This window comes from Tachysurus vachellii, chromosome 2 (genome assembly GCF_030014155.1).
Source record: "Tachysurus vachellii isolate PV-2020 chromosome 2, HZAU_Pvac_v1, whole genome shotgun sequence".
Taxonomy (NCBI): Eukaryota; Metazoa; Chordata; class Actinopteri; order Siluriformes; family Bagridae; genus Tachysurus; species Tachysurus vachellii.
The window spans coordinates 12,869,666-12,895,054 of NC_083461.1; the positions used below are offsets into that span (position 1 = coordinate 12,869,666).

Consider the following 25,389-nt stretch of genomic DNA (forward strand, 5'->3'; position numbering starts at 1 on the left):
AATGATGTTGAGGAAATTCCTTTCCTTGTTGATCAGCATCTCTTTTATCTTTTTTTGCATAAACACTTATGTAAAGTCATCTGCACATGTTGCACCCATCATATGAGCTATACAAAAGATCTGGGTTTTGACGGATGGATCCTTGCTTTTGTCAAGTTAAAAAATATACTTAAAGAAATGTTAATGTAAATCTGACAGTTGCAAAAGCCAGACATAAATGTGTGGAATAACACTTTGAGTGCAAACATCTGTGCATTTCAGAACACTGCCATTTTGCCGCATGAACTGAAATCATTGCTGGAAGAACAATGGACAGCTATTGAACCAGACCAGACTAAATGCAGCACATACAGATCAATTATTTTCAGATCACAGTGCAGCACATGAAGCAAACAGCTTCCTGCCCAGCATACATTCACAAAAATAATGTAAATGATATAAAGCCTAAAGATAGGTCTTATGCATTTACGTGTACATACTCACGCATATACTACTTCTAAAAAAACGTTTGTTACAAGGTGAACACTGGCTGCTGAAATCTCTCTTTTATCTTGACAAGCAGACAAAAGATGTTTGACTTGCTCAAGGTTCCCTCAGATGAGGTGATGTATTTATAGAGGAATACACAATGCTGCTCAAACTGTGCAGAAATCAGTGTCCTCTGATTGAAAGCACTGACAGCCTTGCTTAGGTATAGTACATAATGTTCTATAATTTGAGCTTTATAGTGGCTACAGCTCAATTATTTTATTTAGCAAAGGTGAGCATCAATTTCTTTAAGAACCTTGAGACCTTTTAAGTGCTTATTATTTTCTGGTCTAATTCAGCTAGAGACAATGTACCTTACTGTAAAAAAAAGAGAATCATGTGGAATCATGAGTGAACAATAAAGCAACCTATTATTTTATTTTATTTTATACGTTACCATTTGCAATAAGTGTAACATTCTTCATTTATTATAATGTACACTTCCATCCAAAACCATCTCATAATTATTGAGATACATTAAAACAAATGAAATAAAACAGGGAAATATGTTTATATCTGTACAGGAAAATGTCTCTTAAGAGGAGGGAACAAGCTGTGCAGCCACTTTCTGAGGCTTTGCAGTGTGTAAAAGACACTGTAGCTATTGGCATCTTGGTGATTTTGCTTAAATGTCACAGTAAGGATGCTGTTGTCTGGAACGTGGCACAGCGTTGAACTTGTCTGTGAATCTTCTTTAATGTCACTAGACCCCTTCGCCAAACTCAGTGCTTCTAGGGAAACAGCTGTCCATCCCCATAGGTCTGCTTGATAATTGCTTTCGTCAGAGAAGGCTCTTGCACTGTGAAGTACAAGCTTTGTAAGGTCTTTTTAGATCTTGGCTTCACCAGAGAGATGAAATCAAGAAATAAATAAATAAATAAATGGTCTATATATGAGATTAATCACTATAATGGAAGATGAATTAATTTGAATAAGGCGAATGGGATTCATTCATTCTGTAGACAGTCACGTTCCTTTTAAAAACTGTGTGCACACTTTGGTTATTGTGTTATTTGTTTTTTACTTTGCATTTTTTCCCCATAAATCCGTTCCATTTGTTTTATATTGTTGTTGCCTATATCAAAATATCTTGGCATCACAAAATGCTGCAATTTTAAAAGTGGTGTTTAGACTTTTAATAGAACAGAACGGTTAGGGATGTGCATAGGGATATATTTTTCAGTCCAAGCCTGTGATGCATTTGATTCCAAAACTGTGTGATTTTTCACAGACACAAAGCTGTTCCATTGAAAGCAGGCCTTAAAGCCAACCACCTACACAACTGCTATGCTGTGCATAACCTACAGTGAGTTGACTTGTCTAGCATCAGATCAGTAGCAGACATCTGCAAATATAGCACATATATCGAATAAAAACATGAAAAAAAATGACCGATGCATCCCTAATGACAGTAACTAGAAAACAGAGACAATACTGTTTTATTTGCAGAGGTTAAATGAGAGTGACTGAATGTCTACAGGAATATTATACAAACACTTCCTAATTTATTTCTGCTCATATTTGATGTTCATTAAATGATCCTCCATCAGCTTTAATAACATTTGAGGTGCCCTTTCATGAGATTACAGCAGGTGTATTTCCCCTATGCCTTCATGTGCTGTCTAACAAGCGTGACTCCAGGGTAATTCTAGAGGAAACTGCATGAAGAATTTATGAGTTCTTGTTAACTCCTTTATACAGATACCTGCATAATTATTGGCTCCCTTCATGAAAAAGAACAAAAATTATATACAATATGATACTGTGCTAAAAGAAATTGAATAGTAATATAATAATAATTCAATCATTTGATTGAAAAACAATATCAGAGGGCAACTGTAGAAGGATCTTGGTTAACTCTGCCAAGTAGAACACTTTAAGCTCTGTTATATTCCTGGGTACCCTCGTAGAGATCCACTTCTCTCTTTAGGTTTCATTAGTGTTCAAATCAGGAGTCTGTGATCATCATTCCCAAACACTACTTTTGTGTTTTGTGTAATGGTGTGTATGAGCAAAAGGATTGACTTTAGTCTCATTTCACCACAACATACAATGACAACATATAATGACACTTGGTGGTTTGCGCTGTTGAAGTTGCTGTATTTTATAAGACGCTTTCAGGAAGTGTTTCTTCCCTGCAAAGCTTAGAAACAGCTGTACTTCATTATGAAAGTGACATTTGATGGTTGATTTTGAAACGTTAAAACCACACGCCCCAATTAAACTGTGCATTTTTCCACTTTCTTCACCATGCTCCATACATAATGTGCTCACTGGTCCAATTCCCAGCCAATTTCTAACTGCTTCAAACAGGTGAAGCCTTTTGTTATGGCCCTAATTGGGCTTAATGGCATTTTAACTGATTATGTGTTATCCATTACCTTAGTGTGCATGTCAGGATCCTTTCCAAAGGTAACAAAAGACAAATAAATTTTACTTGTATTTAACATTATACTTATGTCTGTCGTTATTTTCTGGGGTTCTGGCTGCTGTTTCTGGCAAATAAAAAAGTTTTTATTATTTTGCGTATCACCATCCTGCATGTGTTTGAAATAAATCATTTTTAGGTATAAAGTAGTACTAATATTACACTGACATTTGGGGGAGGCAACATCATCCCATGGAAGCTCAACTTGTAAGAGATCTTGTGATCATGGACAAAATCAGACACAAATAAACGTGATGTAAAGATTGTTGACAAACTGAATTATTTAAAGGACATAATCATGAACATAAGGCACAATAATAATAAAGACTTGAATGAACATGAACAAAGTATGTTCAAGTACTACTAATTTTCAATGAGAGCTCAGAAAGATGTATTGTGGTCTAAAAGCAAATGTCCCCAGAGACATTTTGAGTATGACTGTGGAGATTTGTGTTCATTCAGCCACAAGAGCATTACTAAAGTCAGACTCTAAGGTCAAGCAATATGGCCTTGCAGGAACTCCGAAAGGTGTCCGGGGGGTTAAGGAGTTGTTTAAATGGATTGTTAAAAATGATGTTAGATACAGGAGGAATGATCATTGCCATTGTCAGAAAAGTATAGCTTTTTAGCCTGACCTAGTGTGAGCATGGGGCAGTGTGACATATAAATAACCATAAAACACACATACACTTTATTATTATTGTGCCTTATTATATATATATATATATATATATATATATATATATATATATATATAATTATATATATGTGTGTGTGTGTGTGTGTGTGTGTGTGTGTGTGTGTGTGTGTGTGTGTTTATGTCTATATATACCCATGGCTGCTTACATTTTAAAAGTCACTGGTTGTGTCTTGAAGTGTGTAAGCATCTACAAATACAATATAAACTAAAGAAAAACACTACATTCACCTCCTGTAACAACAGGTATTTTTACGCCTACAGTTTCCCCTCATACAACGGTGGTTAGGTCAGGCTCAGCCACAGCTGTGCACACTGAGGCTTGATAATAAATGGCATAAGCAAACACTCACAATGAAAGCTCACATGCTGCCTGAGACAAAGTTAAAGGATTCACCGTACTGAAATATCTGCTCTTCAAGTCACACCATTGGGATTAGGGAGCTCACAAGTAAATTAGTGTTCCCATTTCCCCTAATAAACATGTCATGTAAAATCCTCAGCAATCCCTCCTTTCACATAACAGCCTAGAGTCTTCTTCAGGTCCATGAGCATAGTTCCTATTAATATAAAATGAAATCTAACAAAGCTCACAAAACAAACTTAGATGATGCAACTACATCATCACAATATCTGTGAATGTGTAGAAAATAAATTGTGTATAACTTTGATTTAGAGACAGAATGATACACTTTGCTTTAACGAGGCTACTGCATCTTGAGCCTGTATTTATCAGCTTAATTGATGATAATCATAGCACATGGCTGGAATGAAGTCAAATCACTGAAGCTTAATGGAACTAAACTGAACTGAAATAACCTTATTCCACAGATTAGGCTACGGCCAGCTTCAAGCAGACTGCCGAGACAGTCCAGGGCTCCTAGACCTTCTCACTTCACTGTGCTAATTTAAACAAGGGTTTTATTTTTCTATTTGACAGTGGGCTAAACTGTAGCATGGTTGTTAAAACTCTCCCAGACCTAATTAAGAGAGCAATGCTAGCATTCATAGGTGAGCTCGCACTGGTAGACCGGGAGGAGGTGGGGGGCTGCGCTGATGTCTCTGGCAGCCCAGCCTGGCAGCTTTGAGCCTCTATGGCTGCAATATTAAGTGACTGCTGAAATTCATAGCTTGCATAGCTGTTTTATAAGTGTAGGCGACAACCTGATTGTATACGGAGCAATCAGCAACCTGATTGTTTCTAACGCAGCACAACACATTAGTAAATTGTACTGGTTCATAATTAATCAGGGTGTTGTCATACTGTACCAAGAGCACCCAAGCTTTTATTGTAGTTTTTTCTTCAAACATGCCATTAAACATTGTAGAGTTCACCCAGGTGTCAGCACTCATTTAACCTGGTGGAGACTGTGACTGCGCAGTGATGAAAGTCTCAAAACAATAACATCAAAAGTTGATCTTTCAAATTTGCAATATTGCTGTCCCAGTGGGAAAGTACTGTGAAAAACATTTAACTCCTGATGTGAGAAGCAATAAAGATCACGGTGCATAAGCAGGCAGTGTCTGATGCGATGTTCAAATGTTAATGGATACATTTCTCGTGTATAACGGCCACTGTTTAAAAATACATGGAGCACAAAGAAAGAATAAATCTAGGCTTAGTATTACAGCTAAAAAAGGAAGATATTAATAGAGTCTCAGCCTTAAGTAAGGTCTCTATAGAGTTCAGAGCTTAGTAATATGCTCTGCCTGAGGCTTTATATTCTTTTTAATGTACTGAAAATTTTCACAGACGTGAAAAGTGTGTCTAAAAGACTGTCATAATCTCTTTCTCATTACTCTGACTGTTAAGATGTGTTGGTGCAACGTGGCTCTAAAATCACGCTGTTTTCTCCTGTCACCTTGAGCCAGACAAGTTTCATCTGGTGAGCAGTGAGAGGGCAAGCTTGCCCCCTTATGGTCATTCCAAGAAATAAATTTTACAGTGAGTATACAATGTCATGTCATTAGGAATAGGAGGAGAGGAGAGGAGAGGAGAGGAGAGGAGAGGAGAGGAGAGGAGAGGAGAGGAGAGGATACATGGCAGAGAGGAGAGGAGAGGAGAGGATACATGGCACAGAGGAGAGGAGAGGAGAGGAGAGGAGAGGATACATGGCACAGAGGAGAGGAGAGGAGACAAGGCAGAGAGGAGAGGAGAGGAGAGGAGAGGAGAGGAGAGGAGAGGAGAGGAGAGGAGAGGAGAGGAGAGGAGAGGAGAGGAGAGGAGAGGAGAGGATACATGGCACAGAGGAGAAGAGAGGACAGGATACATGGCACAGAGGAGAGGAGAGGAGAGGAGAGGAGAGGAGAGGAGAGGATACATGGCACAGAGGAGAGGAGAGGAGAGGAGAGGAGAGGAGAGGAGAGGAGAGGAGAGGAGAGGAGAGGAGAGGAGAGGAGAGGATACATGGCGGAGAGGAGAGGAGAGGAGAGGATACATGGCACAGAGGAGAGGAGAGGAGAGGAGAGGAGAGGAGAGGATACATTGCTCAGAGGAGAGGAGAGGAGAGGAGAGGAGAGGAGAGGAGAGGAGAGGAGAGGAGAGGAGAGGATACTTGGCACAGAGGAGAGGAGAGGAGAGGAGAGGAGAGGAGAGGATAGGAGAGGAGAGGAGAGGAGAGGAGAGGAGACATGGCACAGAGGAGAGGAGAGGAGAGGAGAGGAGAGGAGAGGAGAGGAGAGGAGACATGGCACAGAGGAGAGGAGAGGAGAGGAGAGGAGAGGAGAGGAGAGGAGAGGAGAGGAGAGGATACATGGCACAGAGGAGAGGAGAGGAGAGGAGAGGAGAGGAGACATGGCAGAAAGGAGAGGAGAGGATACATGGCGGAGAGGAGAGGAGAGGAGAGGAGAGGAGAGGAGAGGAGAGGAGAGTTGAGGAGAGGAGAGGAGAGGAGAGGAGAAGAAAAGAGAAGAGAAGAGAAGAGAGAACATGTGGTGAAGGAGATGAGAAGAGAGGAGTGCCTTAAAAACCTTGGCAGTGATGCAGAAGCTTGTGTTGGCTGGAGGTCAGGACAATGAATAGCAGATACACTGAGTAACCACTGCTGGTGAACATAAAGCACACTAAATAAATAATTGGAGCAATGTAAGCTAAGACAGTGAACCATTTTGTGGAGAGAGTGACCATTCCTTAAACTCACACAGGCAGGAGCTTTGTAAATCAGTCAGTATTTTTATAGTGTTGACAGAACTGATACTGATATGATACTATATGACACTGTTATGTACATTTCTACACTTATGTCACCATAATATAAAAGATGGACTTGCTTTTAACAAGGTACACTTTCTAAATCAATAAGATTTCGTTGGCAAAATCACATCTGCAAGTATCCGTTTAATGAAACAGTTTTCACAGAGCTGGAATGGAATAACTGGATTTCATGCTGTCTGTCTCAAACCATTCCAGTGTTTCAGTGTTTTCCCAAAGCACCTCCAGCAAAAAGCAAAAGACCATATCCAAGCTCCATAGCAACAAGGTGGACTAAGGGCAATAAATCACTGCACTGTCCATTGCACCGCATATTACCTCTGTGTATGTGGTGTCATTCACATCAACGCTTTTCTCTACAATTAGCCTTGACACTGATGTGACTGTATTCAAAACTGACCTGAGGGCATGGCCAAACCATAACACAGACTTTAAAAAAACAATAACAAAGCGCAGAAATGTTAGCTTAAATAACAACTGGAGCACAGCCTAATAACTGAGGAGAGAATGGCTCTTATTGTGTCGCTCAATATCTCAATATTGCTCTCAATATCCCACAGCAGGTGAGAGCCATAACCAGGCTATTTCATTACAGGGTCTTGGAACACTGGCTAATAAATAATACACGGACAGATAGTCACACAGCGTGGAGACCTTGTCAAAATATACAATTTAAATAGTATTGAAATTCCAAAGATTTTACTTTTCACGGTGGTGTTGGCCATTACAAAGGAGCTCCACTGTGCCAATTTCCATTGACTCAATCATAAGAGGGTGGAAAATGCTGGAATAGCTGCCACTGTGTTTTCTCCAGCCCTGCAGTTATACAGCCTGACAGCTCATCCAGAATAGTATTCAGAGAATGGCAAACAAAACTGAGGTAGTGGTCTGTGCTAGATTTACCTTTTTTTTATTCACATCACTTCTCAGAAATCCTGCTCTCTGGCAGAGGCACAGGAATGAGTCACACCACTCAATTACGACACACCTCATAACGTAGAGTAAGAAAAGTGAAGGACATCGGCAGCATCAGAAAACCAAATATCTAGTATGACAACTGCATAAATACACAATTACCAAGTGTATATTTTTGGAGACTCTTTCTGATCCTACAATAAGAAAAAGTCAAGCACCGACTTTCAATAAAAAGGATTTTCCAGACTAGGAAATCATCTCCAGCTGCTCTGTAAATTCTTATTCAGTCTTTTGTAATATGCTCCTCTAAGCAGTTAGCCTTGAGTGTTACGATTTGATCGGACCTGTCTCTGGGGACATTATGCTTTCCTAAGAAACGAGCTGGGTGTAAATGTCCCATCTCCATTTGCTTGTAAATTTATTCATGCAATTATCCAATCAGCCAATCATGTGGACCTGAGGAATCTGAGGCTAATAGAAAGTACAGGTTTAACATAACTGGCAGACGATGATGTTCTTATCTGAAACTGTCCAGTTTTGGTCAGTTGATGTGGCTTTCTGCTGTTGTAGGCCATCCACTCCAAGATACATCATGCTGTGCATTCTGACATAGTTTACTTCTCTCTGTGGTGGTAAAGAGTTATTATTTAAGATACCGTAACCTTCCAGTCAGCTTGAAACACTCCACTCAGGTCATTCTTCTCATTCTTTTAATGTGAGATCACATTATTCCCCATTCTGATGTATGATTTGAACATTAAATATGGCTCTTGACCTCTATGTGCATAATTTTATGGAAATAAAAGGAAATCATTTTGTGGGATCATAAGGATATCACAAGGTTGTAGACATCTTTGAGCAGATTTACTTTTTTTTACCAATGCATTTGTTTTACTGACTCCTTACCCGACGTGGTTAAATGGTAGATAAAATCATAATATTTTGAAATTATTTGGTTTACATGGTTTGAGTTAAGGTGTTAAATGAGGTTTGAAAAGAAATGTTCAAAACCTATTTCATTCTCATCATTGACATCTGATGGGATTTCACTACACCTGCGATACATGTTCCTGGATAGTGACTACATAAATAGTGTCTGTCTATGAAACAAGATGACTGGAAAATGGAATGAAACTGAAATAAGCTACTCTTAAACTAGAACCTGCATGATATTTAATTTAACAAACTGTCAATCATACTAGTATCCTAGAAAACAAGCAAAAATGCCCCTAAGCTTTTAGCACTGTCTACTAAACCTGAAAAAGCCCTGTTCACAAGTAGAATAATCTGTTTTATAAGCATTTTGCTCTGTGCTGCATGTCAATCTCACCTTGCAGAGTTACTTTTATCTGCACGTTTTATGCATTTGAATTTGTGCAATAAAAGCCATTTATTAAAGCGTTAGTAAAAAGGTCTACATCTTCCTTCAATTTAAAATCCAATGTAATATTAGTTGCTTTGAAAGCCTAATATACTGCGGACTGAACCATGATAGAATAACCCAACCTGCTAAATATTCACTCGTGCACTGGGAAAAACACTAACTTAGCTATTTCTAGGAAATGGATATTATGAGTACATCTCAGATTAAAGTAAATAGATGCAGATAGGACTAATTTTCTCTAAAAGTACAGGACATTAAGGCCATTCCACAGCATTCGGCAAAGTAATCCTCAAAGCACAGAGCACTGACTCACTAGTGTGGGATGTCAGCTGAGTGTCCTGTGTTTAAGGGTAAAAATGACTAGTGTTGTTATAAAACTTCAACTTTTAGTGGCTATGTAAGAGTAAAACAACACATCAGAAAGCACAACACCCGGCAGACAAGAAATCAATATCCTTCGACAAAAGGAGTATTAGCTTATAGTTGTATTTTACACGTTTCTTGGAACATATGATCTGGTGTAAATATATCAGTCATAGGAAACTGGCAGGAAATTGAATACTACCACATATTGTGTGAAGTCTGCTGTGGTGGGGTGGCTGTGCTCCAATACGTTCTGGTTACCAGAATAACAGCAAGCATAATTTTGAAACATTTATAATTCTCTCTTTTTCTTAAACGTATTCATTAGCCGGTCACTTCCTTTATGAAACAGACTTTTGTCATTCTCAAAAGCACACACAGACCCTTATATCCTTTCTCTTCTATTCTTCTCTTCTCTCTCTCTCAGCCCTGGGTAGAGTCACTCATACTCACGTGGATGTCCCTGAATTTCTTCTGTCCTCTCTCCAGGTGGCTCAGCAGCGCACCGGGTTCTGTGGGCGTCTGCTTCAGCAGCCTGTCATCCACCGACGCACACTTCCTGAGTGCCACTCTGTCCCCCCACAGTGCTGCACCAGGTTTTGCAGACTCCAAAGATTTAGGGACGTGTTTCACCTGCGATACACCAGCCTTCTCTCCTCGCTCATATTCACGCAGCACTGAGCCTGAGAGAGGAAAACAGACACCTCAGGTGATAAGTGACACCCAGAGAAAGGAGGGGTGGGGATGCATCAGAGAGAAGCTCAAGTGAGCCTAGGAAACATCAGGAAATAGGATAATTATTACTTTCACTCATGGGGATACTCATAATAAACTAGCTGTCAAAACGACCACTTGACTCATTTCCTGTCCTGATCATTTCTAAGCCACCTTTTAATAATTCAGTCTGCATACTGCTACTTCTTTCTGACAGTCATTTCATTCTCCTGAGCTTACACTAATAATTTTAGTGCTGAGATGAAAGCATGCATCTTGTGCCCAACAAACAACCGCTAACTCATAGACTCTTAAGTTAAAGAACAAGAAAACAGCAGATAATAAAGAGGTCTGATAATATACTACATGAAGCCAGTTCACGCTCTTCTCCATAGACAAGGTGGCATAAAGGTAGTAAAACTATATCACAAAAGCTGCAGATTTTTGAAAAAAGAAAAGCATGACATATTACAATACAATAAAATGCTTTTTGTCTTGCTTTAATAAAAGCAGTAGCTAAACTAGAATTAATTAAATACATGTAGAGAAAATTAGATACACAATACATTTTTCCTCATGGGAACTATTCAAATATTCCAGTCAAGTTCAAAACTGTAGCATAATTTAACAGTAGAATTAAACTACTGTTACTTCAGGCAGTAAAATTCATCACACAAACACACACACATGCACACACGCACACACACATTTGTCTTGTTGTCCTGGAGTGGATCATCCCTTGAAATAAATTCATTAATTAATGCAGTAAATTGAACCCTAACATTAAACCTCTCTTAGTTCTGAAATAAATAGGTTTTTGCAAAACTCACACACACACACACACACACACACACACACACACACACACACACACACACACACACACACACACAGTACCAGTACACCTCCAGGTGAGCAGGTGTCTTGTTTCCTCTTATTCATTCCCACCAGCTGCAAAGCTGCATTAGATCAAGTTCATCCTTGTGACTATCTAGTCAGCTAGTACTGAGTCACGGTACGCCTCAGAGTGTCTAATCAGCTCAGCAATTAAAACTTCATGAGAATTTTACATGTATTGTCTTCCGGAGAAAAGCTGTTATGGGAACACGAATGACCTCTGAGACAGAACTCAGTGATGAGACACTGCGGTAATTGAGAAAAAGAAAGCTAAAGCTAACACTAAGCAGATTCACTACACAATGAAGCTCAGATGTGGCATTACAGGAATTTGTTTAGTCCACTTTTCTACAGCTTGTGTATGAACATTCCTTTTTTTACTGCCTCTTTGTACTTTTGTTCAATGCTGGGAAAAGTGCCAGTCAGGGAGTCTTGTGGTATCACAGGCATAGTTTAGAGAGCATGTTTGGAGCGTCCCTCCTGTGGTTCATCGCTATGGTGACTTTGATGGTGATGGCAGGCGGAAAAGAGGCATAGCTGTGGATCCGTATCATGTGTCCCATTGTGCTGGATAAAGTTGCTTTGCTGGAGTAGAATTCCTGTTGAGTGCTAGTGTGCGGAGCTGTGTCATTATTTTCTCATTAAGAATGTGCGTCTTCTCGCACCATCTGGTTTGTTGGATTAACTGTATGTAGTTCTGTATTTTTGTTTCCGACAGCAACAGCACTTCATACAACAGCTTCATATTTATTCGTCGTTATTATTCGTAGTCTCCACTTTAATGTCTATTTAATGTTTGTGCCACATTACTCAGTCACTCTAGCCATAAAGGATATTTCTCAACTGCAAAATTGCAAAATCACTGTAGTGTTATTACATAATGAAATAATATATGGGAGATATTATATAATTATTCCGTGTATTGATGCCTAGGATTTGCTTCTAAATTAATTTAAAGTAGAATTATGTAATTATTGAGTGAGATGACAAAAAATACTGAGCTGTGTGAATCGCATTGAAGATACTGTAATAATAATTCACAGTCAGTGTTGTCATACGATCTGAGGTGTAGGGTCAGGTGTGATCATGCCCTAACATCAGGATGAAGAGTCCAAAATAACAGCCAGCCAATCAGGTAAGAGAACGTGACAGTAAAGACAGTGAAAGACAGTAAGTGTGATTTAATTTCATTTTCTTACTGAACTGATATTACTATTCTTTTGCTCCCTAGTTCGGGGGAAAGCTAATGAATGATGGTCTTCTGATTTATTCTCACTGTGGAACTTCTATCATTTCCCAGTCCCAGTTGTTTCCACTAAGGAATTAAAGCAATTAACAATTAGTTTGGTGTTTTTTTTTGTATGTCAATATTTAAACACAGTTCTGCGTGTCATCATCAGTATCTGATGTCCGATAAACCGTCCACCGGTCTGTGAGTTTTAGTGAGCAAATGTGATCACGCTGATCATTGTGTATTTATATATTGTACTAAGTAGCACTAGTGTGTTAATGAAAGTTTACTGCCATCACTTCTGAAATAGAAACTCAAGTAATGTCCATATCTACCCGCTGTGAGATTATTCCTTCAACCAGGTCTACTCAGATAACTAGTACTTTCTATAGAATATGTGCTGTTTATGATACCACAGAATGAACTCAAGTTTACTGCAGCAATACACAGGCACTACTGCTTGATCAGGCAGTCACAGTGAGCATGGACACAGTGAGCAAAAAAGCACTATTTGAAAGGTTATTTTATTACCCTCATTAAATGTGACAGTCCTGTTGATCATAACACAGTTTTTATTATACTACCACTGTTGTCATACCCATTTCGATAAATTATTTATATCATTGTAAACAGTTAGATCCTGCCTAAAACAAGTACTGCATGAAATAGTATATTTGGATATGTATTTCTCACTTTTTATGCCTACTTCATAATGTTCAGTATCCAGTTTGGACTACAGCCTTGAATTGTTATTAAAAGTGTATTACAGTACCTGATACTTGCATTAGTAGAATGTAATAGCAATTTTGTGCCTTATACTGAAGGTGGCTCAATTCCAAAGCTTTAATGCTTTAAATGTCTTCATTACCTGACTAACAAACTCAAAATAATCACTAACAACTGACCCCATGTTTACCTGTTTAAGCCCTGCTCTGAGCTGACATGACATCTCTTGAAAATTCAGCTCAAATCCAATATATACAGTATAATTTACTATCAACTACCTACAACTGTCACTGAGCCATCTACCTTCTTATAAATTACTGCATAAATGCAAATTCATGACATTTTCCATACTAAATTATTGGACTAAAAGTCTCTGCCAGATTCACAGTATTTTATACATTGTGCTTTTAAAATAAAAGTCATATAATCGAGGTGTGGTGCACAGTGGCTTAGTGGTTCACCTTGGCTTGCACCCTTAGTCACTGGGGGTTCAGATTTGTATGTTCTCCCCATGCTTGGGGGTTTTCTCTAGCTAGTTCTCCCTTAATAACCCCACCCACAGTCCAAAGACATGTGTTGTAGGCTGACTGGCATCTCTATATTGTCCATAGTGTGTGAATAGGTGTGTGTGTGTGTATGTGCTTGTCATCAAGGGTGTCCCCTGCTTTGTGCCCTAAGTGCCCTGGGACAGGCTCCAGGCATCCTGCAACCCTGCATAGGATAAGTGGTCCAGAAAAGATAGATAGATAAAACTCTTGGTGTTTTAGTTGTGTTTCTAATCAAAATAATCTACTTCAAAGTTTAAATGATGTATAAACCATACCATAAGCCTAAAAGGGAATTCTATGAGGAAGCCTTTGTTCATGCTGTCTCTTGTCTACCCAATGCAGCCAAGATCAGACTCACTTGCATTCCTTAGTCCAAAAAACTATTCTAATAAAGCACATGAAATACTTCTGAAATTCATCATCAACATAATTCTCATCGTCCCAAAGAAACCATAAAGAATGTGGTTTTATAGCTGCCTGCCTACTCATACAATAATCATCAGCTGATCACATCCTGCTATGGAGTAAGTCATTAAGACAGTTCCTCTCACTTACACCCCAGGGCTTTTGGCTATTGTAGAAAAGCAAGCAGATGAAAAAAGTATTAAAGAAAGATATAAATGATCATATTAAATATGTATAATGGTATGACTAATAATCCGCAACATGGTGCAATATCATCATCTAATACGTGTTGTTATTTTGTAAAAAAAAATAATAATAAAAAACCTTAAAAAAAGACCAAACCCCAAAAGCTCATAATCTCATTCTGGCAACACAGTTTGCAAAGTATGACAAAGACTGTAGCAAAGGAGGGAAATCTCTTAATGCCCTGATCTTATATCTGACACTCCTATAATTCTACTATAGATGCACTTCAGTGAAGATGTGTAAATCGCAGGAGATTAACAGCAAGGTGTCAGCAACCGTTCTACCTGATGCCATGGGTTTGTGTGGTTAATCATGCCTGCACATTGTGAATGATAAAAGACATTTTTATAGAGGAACGTAAGCCAGAGGAATAATCATCAGGCCATCTATTGCCTTGCAGCGTTTCCTTGTGCCGACATGATTAAATGGAACTCAAGAGGGCTGCGAGATGAGAAACTGAATAGTTTAGTCTGAAACCATCTCTTCAGGAATGTTAACACAGCTTCCACCCTTTCCTGTGCACAAATGCTACAGTGCCCTCTGCAGTATAAGTACAGAATGAGTAGTGAATGGAAAAATAACGTCTCATTCATTGAACTGACAATCCAATCTGTTGAGAATGAAGCAGAGGGTCACAATATCTCAAAAAATGTTTTCTACTGCAAGCGCGACGGAATTGAGCCTCTCAGCTCTGTGTCTGATGTGGACATCATTACAGGAGACATATCTGAACGGATTAGTGTTGGTCAAGCTTTCAGATGCTTATGTGTCCAGCCTGCCCATTGGAATCATTCATGCAATGATGTTACTGGAAGAAGACCACTGCTTGCATGACATGCCCATCTACTGCATGCCCCTGAAATCCAATCTCATTTCATGGGTTTAACAAGTGGCAATATCTCACTGCAGCAGCCTTACTGCTGATTCAATTAAATGGTGTGTATTATTTATTAATCTCTCTCTCTCTCTCTCTCTCTCTCTCTCTCTCTCTCTCTCTCTCTTTGTGTGTGAGTGTGTCAGAATTGGATAAAATAACATTGGCAACATGAAACCTAAAACCTAAACCAGAATTTTAATGAAAGAGCTCGAATATAGTGACTAAAGACATACTGTGACACTTTCAGACTCTTCAGACCAGATCAACTCTAAATCTTGACACAGTCAGCATGCTATTAATATACTGTGAAATCATACGTTTTGTGTTTTGTACTTCATTTCAATCTGGAACCTTGTTTTTAGTTTATCACATATTGAACTGTTATCAATGCTGTAATGTAACAGAAACAATAGTGGAGTGCATTAGAACAGAACGAAACAGAATGGAACAGAACAGAATAGTATAGAATAGATATAAGTATGGTATATACCATATAGAACTGAACAAATGCATTAGTGAATTACAGAAAACCAGGTATATTAGCCAGTAAAAGGACAGCTGGAAAAATGAGATAGTAAAGGAACAATGGCATAAACTAATCATTTCTGACAGCCTAAGCCACTCTACATTAGCTTCATATAGTGCTTATCAGATACTGATTATATCTTAAAACCTTCATGCTGAGCCACAAACCCCGAAGAGGATGTAGTAGTTCTACTCCCGCCTACAGAAAAACATTATGCAGAGTAGCAAGAAAGGCAATACCCACAGGCCTCCTTCATAAAATGTTGATTCTAATGCTAATGCGGTATGTGTACAGTGTTAAAGTTCTCTCAGAAAATCCAAATAGAATAACATCAACAATTAAATGTGTATAAGTGTAAAATGCGCATTAAAAGGCTACAGGGCTGTGCTGACCCACCAAAGGGAACATACTGTTCTAGGTTACAAATAATTACATTATGGCTAAATTATCATATGCATAATGCCTGCAGGTTTTGGTTTGTTAAAAGCATTGATGCATCTAAGTAAGCCCTCATGTACTGTATAGACTGTATATATTAGAACTTTCATTACCGTTATTTTGACAAAGTCACTTCCTGCCTCGTTGTTCCAACCATAATGAGTGTGATAACAGCTCTCTCTGCTGAACATGGGAGGGCTGAAGTGGAGGCGATCGAGTTGCTCTCGGCCCATTGCCGCTAGCCGCTGTTGTTTTAGTTGACAGCTTCTTGACAAATGAATCGCTCATTAAGCCATCAGTAAGCTCTGACACAGCAATTGTTACAGCACTAATTAACAATGTCTGCAGGTTCCTGCTGCAAGCACAATGTGCAATTAGGAGCCATTTCCATGTCCAACTAAGGCACTAATGACAGGGTCACCTCTGCTGATTGGGAGTTTAACTGCAAGCATTCTTGGCCTGGTTTCCACCATGCTATAATAAAGCTGCTGGTACACACCTCCACAAAGACTTGACATGCACGTCTACGCAAACAGGCCATGCATAAATCTCCACATCATTATAAGCAGCTTTCTCTCTGTTTGCACGGTTGAGAATACTGCCAGTACTGCCAAGAGATTTCAGTCTTGAAGTCGACATCCCAGGTTAAGTAAGTCATTTAGTACACACCCACACTCTTACACACAAATGCACATACATATTCGCTGCCCAAGGCAAGCTCCCTTTTTCCAGACTGCCTTGTTTCTGTGACCTTGGTTCCTTCTCATTATTCACATTATTCAAATCAGTGGACATAACTAAATATATTTCTTTACATTAGCTGTATTTTCTCATCATTTCACCAGCAGGTGCACACATCTATTTCATTGCCCATGTCGTTTTATGACATATTTTGACATATCCTAATATTAAAAGTAATCTTTTTTATGTGTATTAATTAATACTGTGTCACATAAGCCAAGACCAACCCTGTAAGCACTGAATTTCCTCTCCACCCTCAAATTTCCTTTAAATCTTAACTCAGTGGTTTGTAACCTGGGAGCTAGATCCCCCTAGTGGATGATGGTTATACTGCAGGTTGGGAAACCAACGTTGAACCATTTTTTTTTCTTGTTAAAAAAATCTAAATTAAAATTTATAGAATTAATTAATTGATTAATGTACTTTTTAGTGATTATTATTAATATTAATTAATCCTTGAATCTGGATATTATGAATGTTAAAATGTATAACTCAAATATAGGTTTTGATTTGTGAAAAGAATATTAGGACAGTAATTCATTTTCTTGGGTTGAGTAGGATGAAAAAAACATGGTTTTCTAACAAACTGGCAGCAAAACAGTAGCATTTCATTAAAAAATACTTTCTAGCGACATCTACACTTTTTGCATCTATCTCCTTGGAAAATGATCATTTTTCATTCTACAAACTAAATGAATTTCAGACAAACAGACTAGTGGGAGAGGCATAATAAAGGTTCAGAACAAAAATATGTTTTATATTTTTCTAATCCAAGATAATAAGACAACTGACATACTGTGACCAAACTGATAATATACCCCATCCCAATTTTTTCTTTATATTTGCCTTTGGGGTTGGTTGTGATCTGTTGAGGTCTCCCTGAATTTAAGTACATTTTTTTATATATATTTTCACTGCTCCACAGTGTGTCCACCATGCTAGTGCTAGTAATGCATGGCTGAAAAAATTGGAGTGTATAACTGGCATGGTTAATAACTATTATAAAATATCATAAGATAAAGTTGTTTACATAATTTTTACATCTGAAATAATAATATAACCAAGGAAGTCCATCTAGAGTAAAGACAGATGATCTGATAGGTAAGATGCATTTTTCTAAAAGGTGCCCAGCTTGTGGCATACAGTACCTGAAGCGTTCCAATGCAGCCCTCCAGGGCTGGCAGCAAGACGTCTGCGCTTCCTTACACTGGCACTGTCCTTACAGTAGTGTGTGCCTGGCTTCAGAGCTGGAGTTGAAGGTGGCACATGACAGCTTTCCTGTTCTTGGGAGTGGTTAGGATAGATAGACTTCCTCTCAGGGGGCCTGCTGGAGACACACAGTTTACATGAATTACGTCATTTTAGTCTGAATTTTAAAATTTTATTCCATTTTAACTATGGAATATGATGGATAGCTAGATAGAAAGGATAGACAAAATTGGGAAAAATATTTATATGTATATAAGTGTGTGTGTGTGTGTGTGTGTGTGTGTGTGTGCGCATGTGTGTGTGCGTGTGTGTATTATCCTGAAACCCTACCTGAAGTATGTGAACAACGAAGTCAGATAAAGGTTTTATATATATATATATATATATATATATATATATATATATATATATATATATATATATATGTGTGTGTGTGTGTGTGTGTGAGAAAGTTTTTGCCTCTTCCTGATTTTTTTGCACGTTTGTAACTCTTTAATGTTTCCAGATCATCAAACTAATTTAAATATTAGTCAAAGATAACACAAGTAAACACAACATGCAGTTTTTAAATGACAGTTTTTATTATTAAGGGAAAACAAAATCCAAACCCACATGGCCCTGTGTGAAAAAGTGTCCGTCCCCCCGCCTCCAACCCACCCCGTTAAAACATGTACAATATCTGTGGTTTCTCACACCTGAGTTCAATTTCTCCTGCCACACCCAGGCCTGATTACTGCTACACCTGTTCACAATCAAGAAATCACTTAAATAAGACCTGACTGACAAAGTGAAGTAGACCAAAAGATCCTCAAAAGCTACACAATATGCTGCGATCCAAAGAAATTCAGGAACAAATGAGAAAGTAATTGAGATCTATCAGTCTGGAAAAGGTTATAAAGCCATTTCTAATGCTTTGGGACACCAGCAAACCACAGTGAGAGCCATTATCCACAAATGGCAAAAATATGGAACAGTGGTGAACCTTCCCAGGAGTGGCTGTCTGACCAAAATTGCACCAGAAGCGCAACGACGACTCCTCCAAGACCCCAAATCAACATCCAAAGAACTGCAGGCCTCGCTTGCCTCAGTTAAGGTCAGTGTTCATGACTCCACCATAAGAAAGAGACCGGTAAAAAATGGCGTTTTGCTGCTTCAGGACCTGGAAGACTTGCTGTGATAAATGGAACCAAGAATTCTGCTGTCCATAAAAATTCCTCCACAGTGCTGTAACAGACTCATTGCAAGTTATTGCAAACGCTTGATTACAGTTCTTGCTGCTGAGGGTGGCACAACCAGTTATTAGGTTTAGGGGGCAAGCACTTTTTCACATAGGGCCATGTGGGTTTGGGTTTTGTTTTGTTAATAATAAAAGCCTTCATTTAAAAAGTGCATGTTGTGTTTACGTGTTATCTTTGACTAATATTTAAATTAGTTTGGTGATCTGAAACATTAGTGTGACAAACATGCAAAAAACTCAATCAGGAAGGGGCAAACACTCCATACCACTGTGTGTATATATAATAAATGTAATATAGTGGTAAAAATTTAATATTATAAAATACAAATAATTCTCACCCAATATCTATACCAATAAAGCTGCAAAAAACCATGATGAAAAGATTCATTATGAATATAAAAGAAAACTATCACCACATGAATTCCATATAAATGTAGTTAAAAAAATAGAAATATGACATTTGAATCTGAACATTTTTGCCCTAAAAATCAGAAATTCCTGGTCAGTCTAATGTACCTGCTAACTGGAAGGGTATAACTTTGACTTTTCCATGATCCTCTCTTGTATGCCTTCTTCCTCCTTCTTCGGAGTAAAAACTCAACCAGATGCTCCACTGTAAACATGCTGCCCGTGTTCCTTTATTCATAACCTCATGAAAATTAGCTCATGAATACTTTTTTTTTTTTTTTACACTCATCTTCGTAGTATATATTCATCTGGATGAGGTGCTAGCCAGTTTGTTAAGAACTCCCTGGGTTGTAATAGTCACAGATAAAACACTGGGAAGGAAAAAGCCCCTGGTTAAATGCAGCAGTAGTGCTCTCTTGTGTTGCACGTCCGTCATAAATATTGAATTCCACCCGCAGCTAAACTGTGCCAACAAAGAACACACAAAAGCCACGTCAGTCAATCAAGAGTCAAGTGTTGCGTATATCTGATTGTGAGTGAGCCGGTTCCTGATTGCCTGAAGTGAGATACAGTATGAGAGGTTTTCACAGCATACTTTTGTTTCCTTTAAGAGATGCAATACCACCTATATGGAAGGCTGTTTCCACTGCTTCCTATAAACAGTCTCCTGGAATGATGAATTCTCTTTCAATTTTCTTTGCCCTTCCTAAAGACTTCAACGTGAATTTGTGGGAAAGTTGTTAAGATTTCTGAAACAGATATGCTTTGTTTAGAGTGCAGTCCCCAGGTAACTGAAACTGGCATGGTTAGCATTTAAAAGGGAAAGCATTGTGTGTCATGTTCATAGAAAATTTCATAAAAGGAAATTATAATGTTAATCACATAAAGAACCAACAGTCTTAACTGCTATGAACACATTAAAGCAGTGCTAATTATTACTAAAGTAACTTTACACAGAATATGTCTTTGTTCTTGATAACACTGCTACTGTTTGGTGACAAAATATAAAGGGAAAAAAATCCCTGACCAGTAGCGTATTTAGTAGGATTATTACAGTGATGTCTGGTAATCTGAGATGTATATCTTTGAAAGAATATTTGAGAGATTTAATGTAAAAAGGTGTTTTAAAATACATTCATTTATCTTCAGTAACCTTCTCTGAGTTGAGGTAGACTATCCCAGGGAAACCTGCCATGAAGCAAGAATACATCATGGGTAGGATGCCAGTCTATCACTGGGTACAACACAAATATATGTTCATACCCTCCTTTATATCTAGGGTAGACAATCTACCTTCTGAAGTGTTTAGGAGATGGGAGAAAAACAGAAAATCCAGAGTTATCTATAATAGACATTTTTATTCACTGAAACCGATACGTAATTAAAACCTTGTTGATGTGTAGAATTCCACTATCATTTTTGTATTACATTTACACGTACATTCATGGCATTTGGCAGAAGCAATTTAAAGACACTGTAAATGAATACATTAACACTGGTTTACTAGGTTACAGGCTTAGGATAGAACCTAAATGTCTGATTAGGGTTTTATTTTTTTTAATATATACATAAAACTTACAGCGAGTGCTAGTTTAAGTGTTTCAGGAAGAGGTAGGTCTTCACCCATTGTTTGAAGCTAGCCAGTTTAAACATCTAAAGGAAGTTCATTCCACCAACTCTGTGCCAGAACAGAAATGAGTCTTGATGTATGCCTACATCTAATAGTAGGTGGGACCAGTCGAGCTGATTTAGCTGATCTATATCTGCTGCGATCCCTCCACTGGCTTCCAGTAGCTGCATGCATCAGATTCAAAACACTGATGCTTGCCTACAAAGCCAAAAACAGACCAGCTCCCTCTTACCTCAAAGCCCTCATCATTCCTCGCACTGCACCTCACACCCTCAGAGCTACCAGCACTGCTTGACTGGTTCCACCATCTCTCAGGGTAAGAGATAGGTATACTACAAGACTCTTTTCTGTTCTGGCACCAAGGTGGTGGAATGAAATTCCCCTAGGGGTCTGGACAGCTGAGTCACTGGCTATTTTCAAATGACGGTTGAAGACCTACTTATTCATGAAACACTTCAACTAGCACTTCCTTTCCTGTTTGTTGCATATATATTTATAAAAAACAAAAACAAAAAAACTTTGAACAATATTTTAGACTCATGGTATCTTAAGTATGTAACCTAGTGAACCATAGTTAATGTATCCAATGATAGAGACTTGAGCACTTCTGTACGTCGCTCTGGAAAAGGTCGTCTGCCAAATGCTGTAAATGTAAATGTAAATGTATAGTAGCTGTTATACAAAAGCACACAGCTTGCTCAGAGCTGACACACATAAGCACACTACACAACACCAAATGCCACTACAGGAGTCATGACGATGCTACTGTTCCAAAAAAAAACCCTCAAACTGCCACTGAATTCCTTCATAAAGACTCAATATTGACATCTGGTGGACACACAAAATACTGTACCATTGTATCCATCGAATGGACATCTTGGTTGTTCGTTATAAATAAAAATGTTGTAATTAAAAACACCATGCCCTTCATAAATCAAGATAAATGATGTGACAAGAGAACAGAGCAAAAGAGCAAACCAAAGTAGAGAACCAACGCTCTTTCAGTCTTGCTAGATACCAATGAAACATGAAATATGTACATTCTGCATGTCCCTTACCTGATTTTATCATCTCCAGAGTCACTATCAGTAGACAGTGGTGAGGCAGAGCAGGTAGAGTCCAAGCTCCTGGGCAGCAATGTTGATGGCATACACAGCAACGACTCTAGATCCATGAATTTTGAGTAACTCAGCATCTCTAAAACACTGAACACAAGAAATGCTTAATGTGCTGTTGGCCTTCTCTGCGATTTATTACCAAAATCATCCAAGATAAGATCTAAATTTAAACATTTCTGAAGTGAAAAATGATGGTTTACACAACAGAAGCAGCACTAATTAAGATATGTTGCAGAAAACAGGGATCCCACCTTTCCTCTCCAATGCCAGGAATGTCATCTTTCTCATCCGCCGTGTGAAACACACAGGATGCTCGCGATTCCCGAGGAATCAACAGGCATGTCTTGTCCGTCTCATATGCCATGTTGAGCCATCTCTAAACATGCACCAAAAGAAGAGCAATATGGGCCTATAGAACATTTTCCTGCTTTCTGAATGAACTTTTATTTATGTCCTGGTTTGGACAATAAGATGTTACTGAGCATAAACTGTTGATGATGCAAAGGCACATGCTGTGTACTGAAGAGTGACATAGCATATCTTCAATAGTACAATTTATACAGAACATAAAACTTATCATGACCTAGTGAACCTTATCCTACGGGACGCTCATATTCCACACGGCTCTCTGACAAGGTTTTGGTTTAGGTTTTTCGTTTAAGAAATGCCACTTTTGAGAGCCCAAGCTTCAAAGACGCAGATGCCGGAAGGAAGAGAAGCTTTGGACAGGAAATATTTCTGTAGTTGTTGAGGGAAAATTGTGAAGCTGCAGTAATTAGGCCACGGAGTCTCCTGGATTTATATATAACCAAAGAATTGCATGTAATTAGGTGTTTATTAGACACTAGGATGTTAATTAGCATAAACTGTTGATGCAAAGGCACATGCTGTGTAGAATATCTTTAAATGATTTTAGATTAAATAAATTAAATGATTTTATGTACAGTTTATACAGAAATTAAATGATGCACTTGGCTGAATACAACTAGATATTTGGGCTTTTAGCTAATCTGTGACTCAGTGGCTTTTAGCTAATCTGTAACCCAGTGGAAATGAGAGAAGGAAAGTGGACACGGCCAAAGTCAGTGTGAACATAAAACAGGACAGCACCAAGGCAAGGAAAACAAATAAATAAATAAATAAATAAATAGACCAACTCACTTAAACAGCTCAAAAACATTCCCAGAAAAGGAGGAAGAGATATACACTCTTCACAAACTCTCTCTCTCTCCGACACACACACACACCTCTCTCTCTCTCTCTCTCTCTCTCTCTGACAAACACACACACACACACCTCTCTCTCTCTCTCTCTCTCTCTCTGACAAACACACACGCGCACACCTCTCTCTCTCTCTCTCTCTCTCTCTCTCTCTCTCTCTCTCCCTCTCTCTCTCTCTCTCTCTCTCTGTGATGTGATCATACTGTATGCATGTTCCCCCATTCATCCATCTTTACCTCCCCGTCCCTCAGGATCAGCTTCTCGTTGGTTTTGGACGAAAATCGCACCACTACGTTCTATCGTAACTTTAGTTTTGTGTATTTTTCTATCCAGATCAGCTGTCGTTTTAAAACAGAAATTCTCGTTCTCGTAGCTTTCCTTCTTCGTCAAGCTAACTACAGTAGGCTACCTCCTTTGTTCTCCACTTGCGCTTTGAATACTTTTCCTCTAACTCCAAACATATGCATTCTGTTGCCCTTCGTGTGCTGTTGCCGTCGCGTAAGGCTGAACTTCCCTTATCCACTGCTCATCATTCACATGAAGCACAAAGAAGAAGCAAAAGAAAATGCGTTTGTATAAAACTCACCAAATAGGGTCCCTGTTCAGCATCAGGAAGTGACCCAATCTCTGCACCCTCTGTCATCTGGCACTTATTCTTCGCAACCAAAATAAAACTTTCCATGCCCTAGTGAACCTTCTCATACGGGGCGCTCGGCTCTCTGACAAGGTTCTGGTTTAGGTTTTTGGTTTTGTTTAAGAAATGTCAGGGCTGGAGACAAAGCTTCAAAGACGTCGGGTGCCGGAAGGAAGACAAACTTTGGACAGGAAATATTTCTGTAGTTGCTGAGGGAAAAGTGCGAAGCTGAAGTAATTAGGAGTAAGATAAACAGTACATCTTCATCTAGATGAGGAGCAGGATATAACTAGCTCTTTTAAACCATATAAGGCAAGGCAAGTTTATTGATATAGCACATTTCATACATAATGGGTGCTTCACATAAAAGAAAAATAAAACAATCATCAAAACAATAATCACAACAATAAAACAAGGAATTGGAAAACTTTTAGAATGATTGAAAAATTGATTTAAAATAAAATTAAAACAATTAAAAAGAGGAAAAGGATTAGATTTCAGAAAAACGGATGAGATTTGAGTCTAGATTTAAATATGGTTAAATTTTTAGCACATCTGATCTCTTCTGGAAGCTGATTACAACTGCGAATAGCTTTAATAGCTAAAAAGCAGATTCCCCTTGTTTGGTGTGAACCCTTGGTATTTCTAAATGGCTCGATCCTAATGATCTGAGTGGTCTGTTTTGTTTATATTCAGTGAGCATATCAGCAATGTATTTAGGTCCTAGGCCATTTATCGAGTAAAAATACTTTAAAATCGACTCTAAATATAACTGGAAGCTAGTGTAAGGACCTGAGGACTGCTGTGATATGCTCTGATTTTCTAGTTCTAGTCAGAACCCTGGCAGCAGCGTTCTCGATGAGATGCAGCTGTCTAATGGTCTTCCTGGGAAGGCTGGTGAGGAGACCATTAAAATAATCCACCCTGCTTGTGACAATGGTAATGTTTTTGAGATGATGGTACGCTGATTTAGTTACTGCTTTGACATGACTACTGAAACTAATGTCTGTCTTAGGAATCACACCAAGATTCTTGACTTGACTTTTAGTTGTTTGAC

General features: G+C 38.6%; 1 protein-coding gene across 2 annotated transcripts in view; it reads right to left on the minus strand.

Moving 5' to 3' along the window:
• ankfn1 (ankyrin repeat and fibronectin type III domain containing 1) overlaps positions 1-24,516 on the minus strand; it is a 64,241-nt gene extending 39,725 nt beyond the window's left edge. Inside the window, exons 1-5 of one of the 2 annotated variants that reach the window (XM_060897442.1) lie at positions 24,285-24,516; positions 22,729-22,853; positions 22,418-22,564; positions 18,024-18,199; positions 9,980-10,209 (exon numbers count right to left, since the gene is read on the minus strand). In XM_060897442.1, the coding sequence (XP_060753425.1) occupies positions 9,980-10,209; positions 18,024-18,199; positions 22,418-22,564; positions 22,729-22,853; positions 24,285-24,380 (774 nt within the window). In that variant the 5' untranslated portion in view covers positions 24,381-24,516. Of the gene's footprint in view, positions 1-9,979; positions 10,210-18,023; positions 18,203-22,417; positions 22,565-22,728; positions 22,854-24,284 lie in introns of both variants that reach the window. The other variant, XM_060897435.1, reaches the window with a different exon arrangement.
• Between the last annotated feature and the right edge of the window lie 873 nt (positions 24,517-25,389).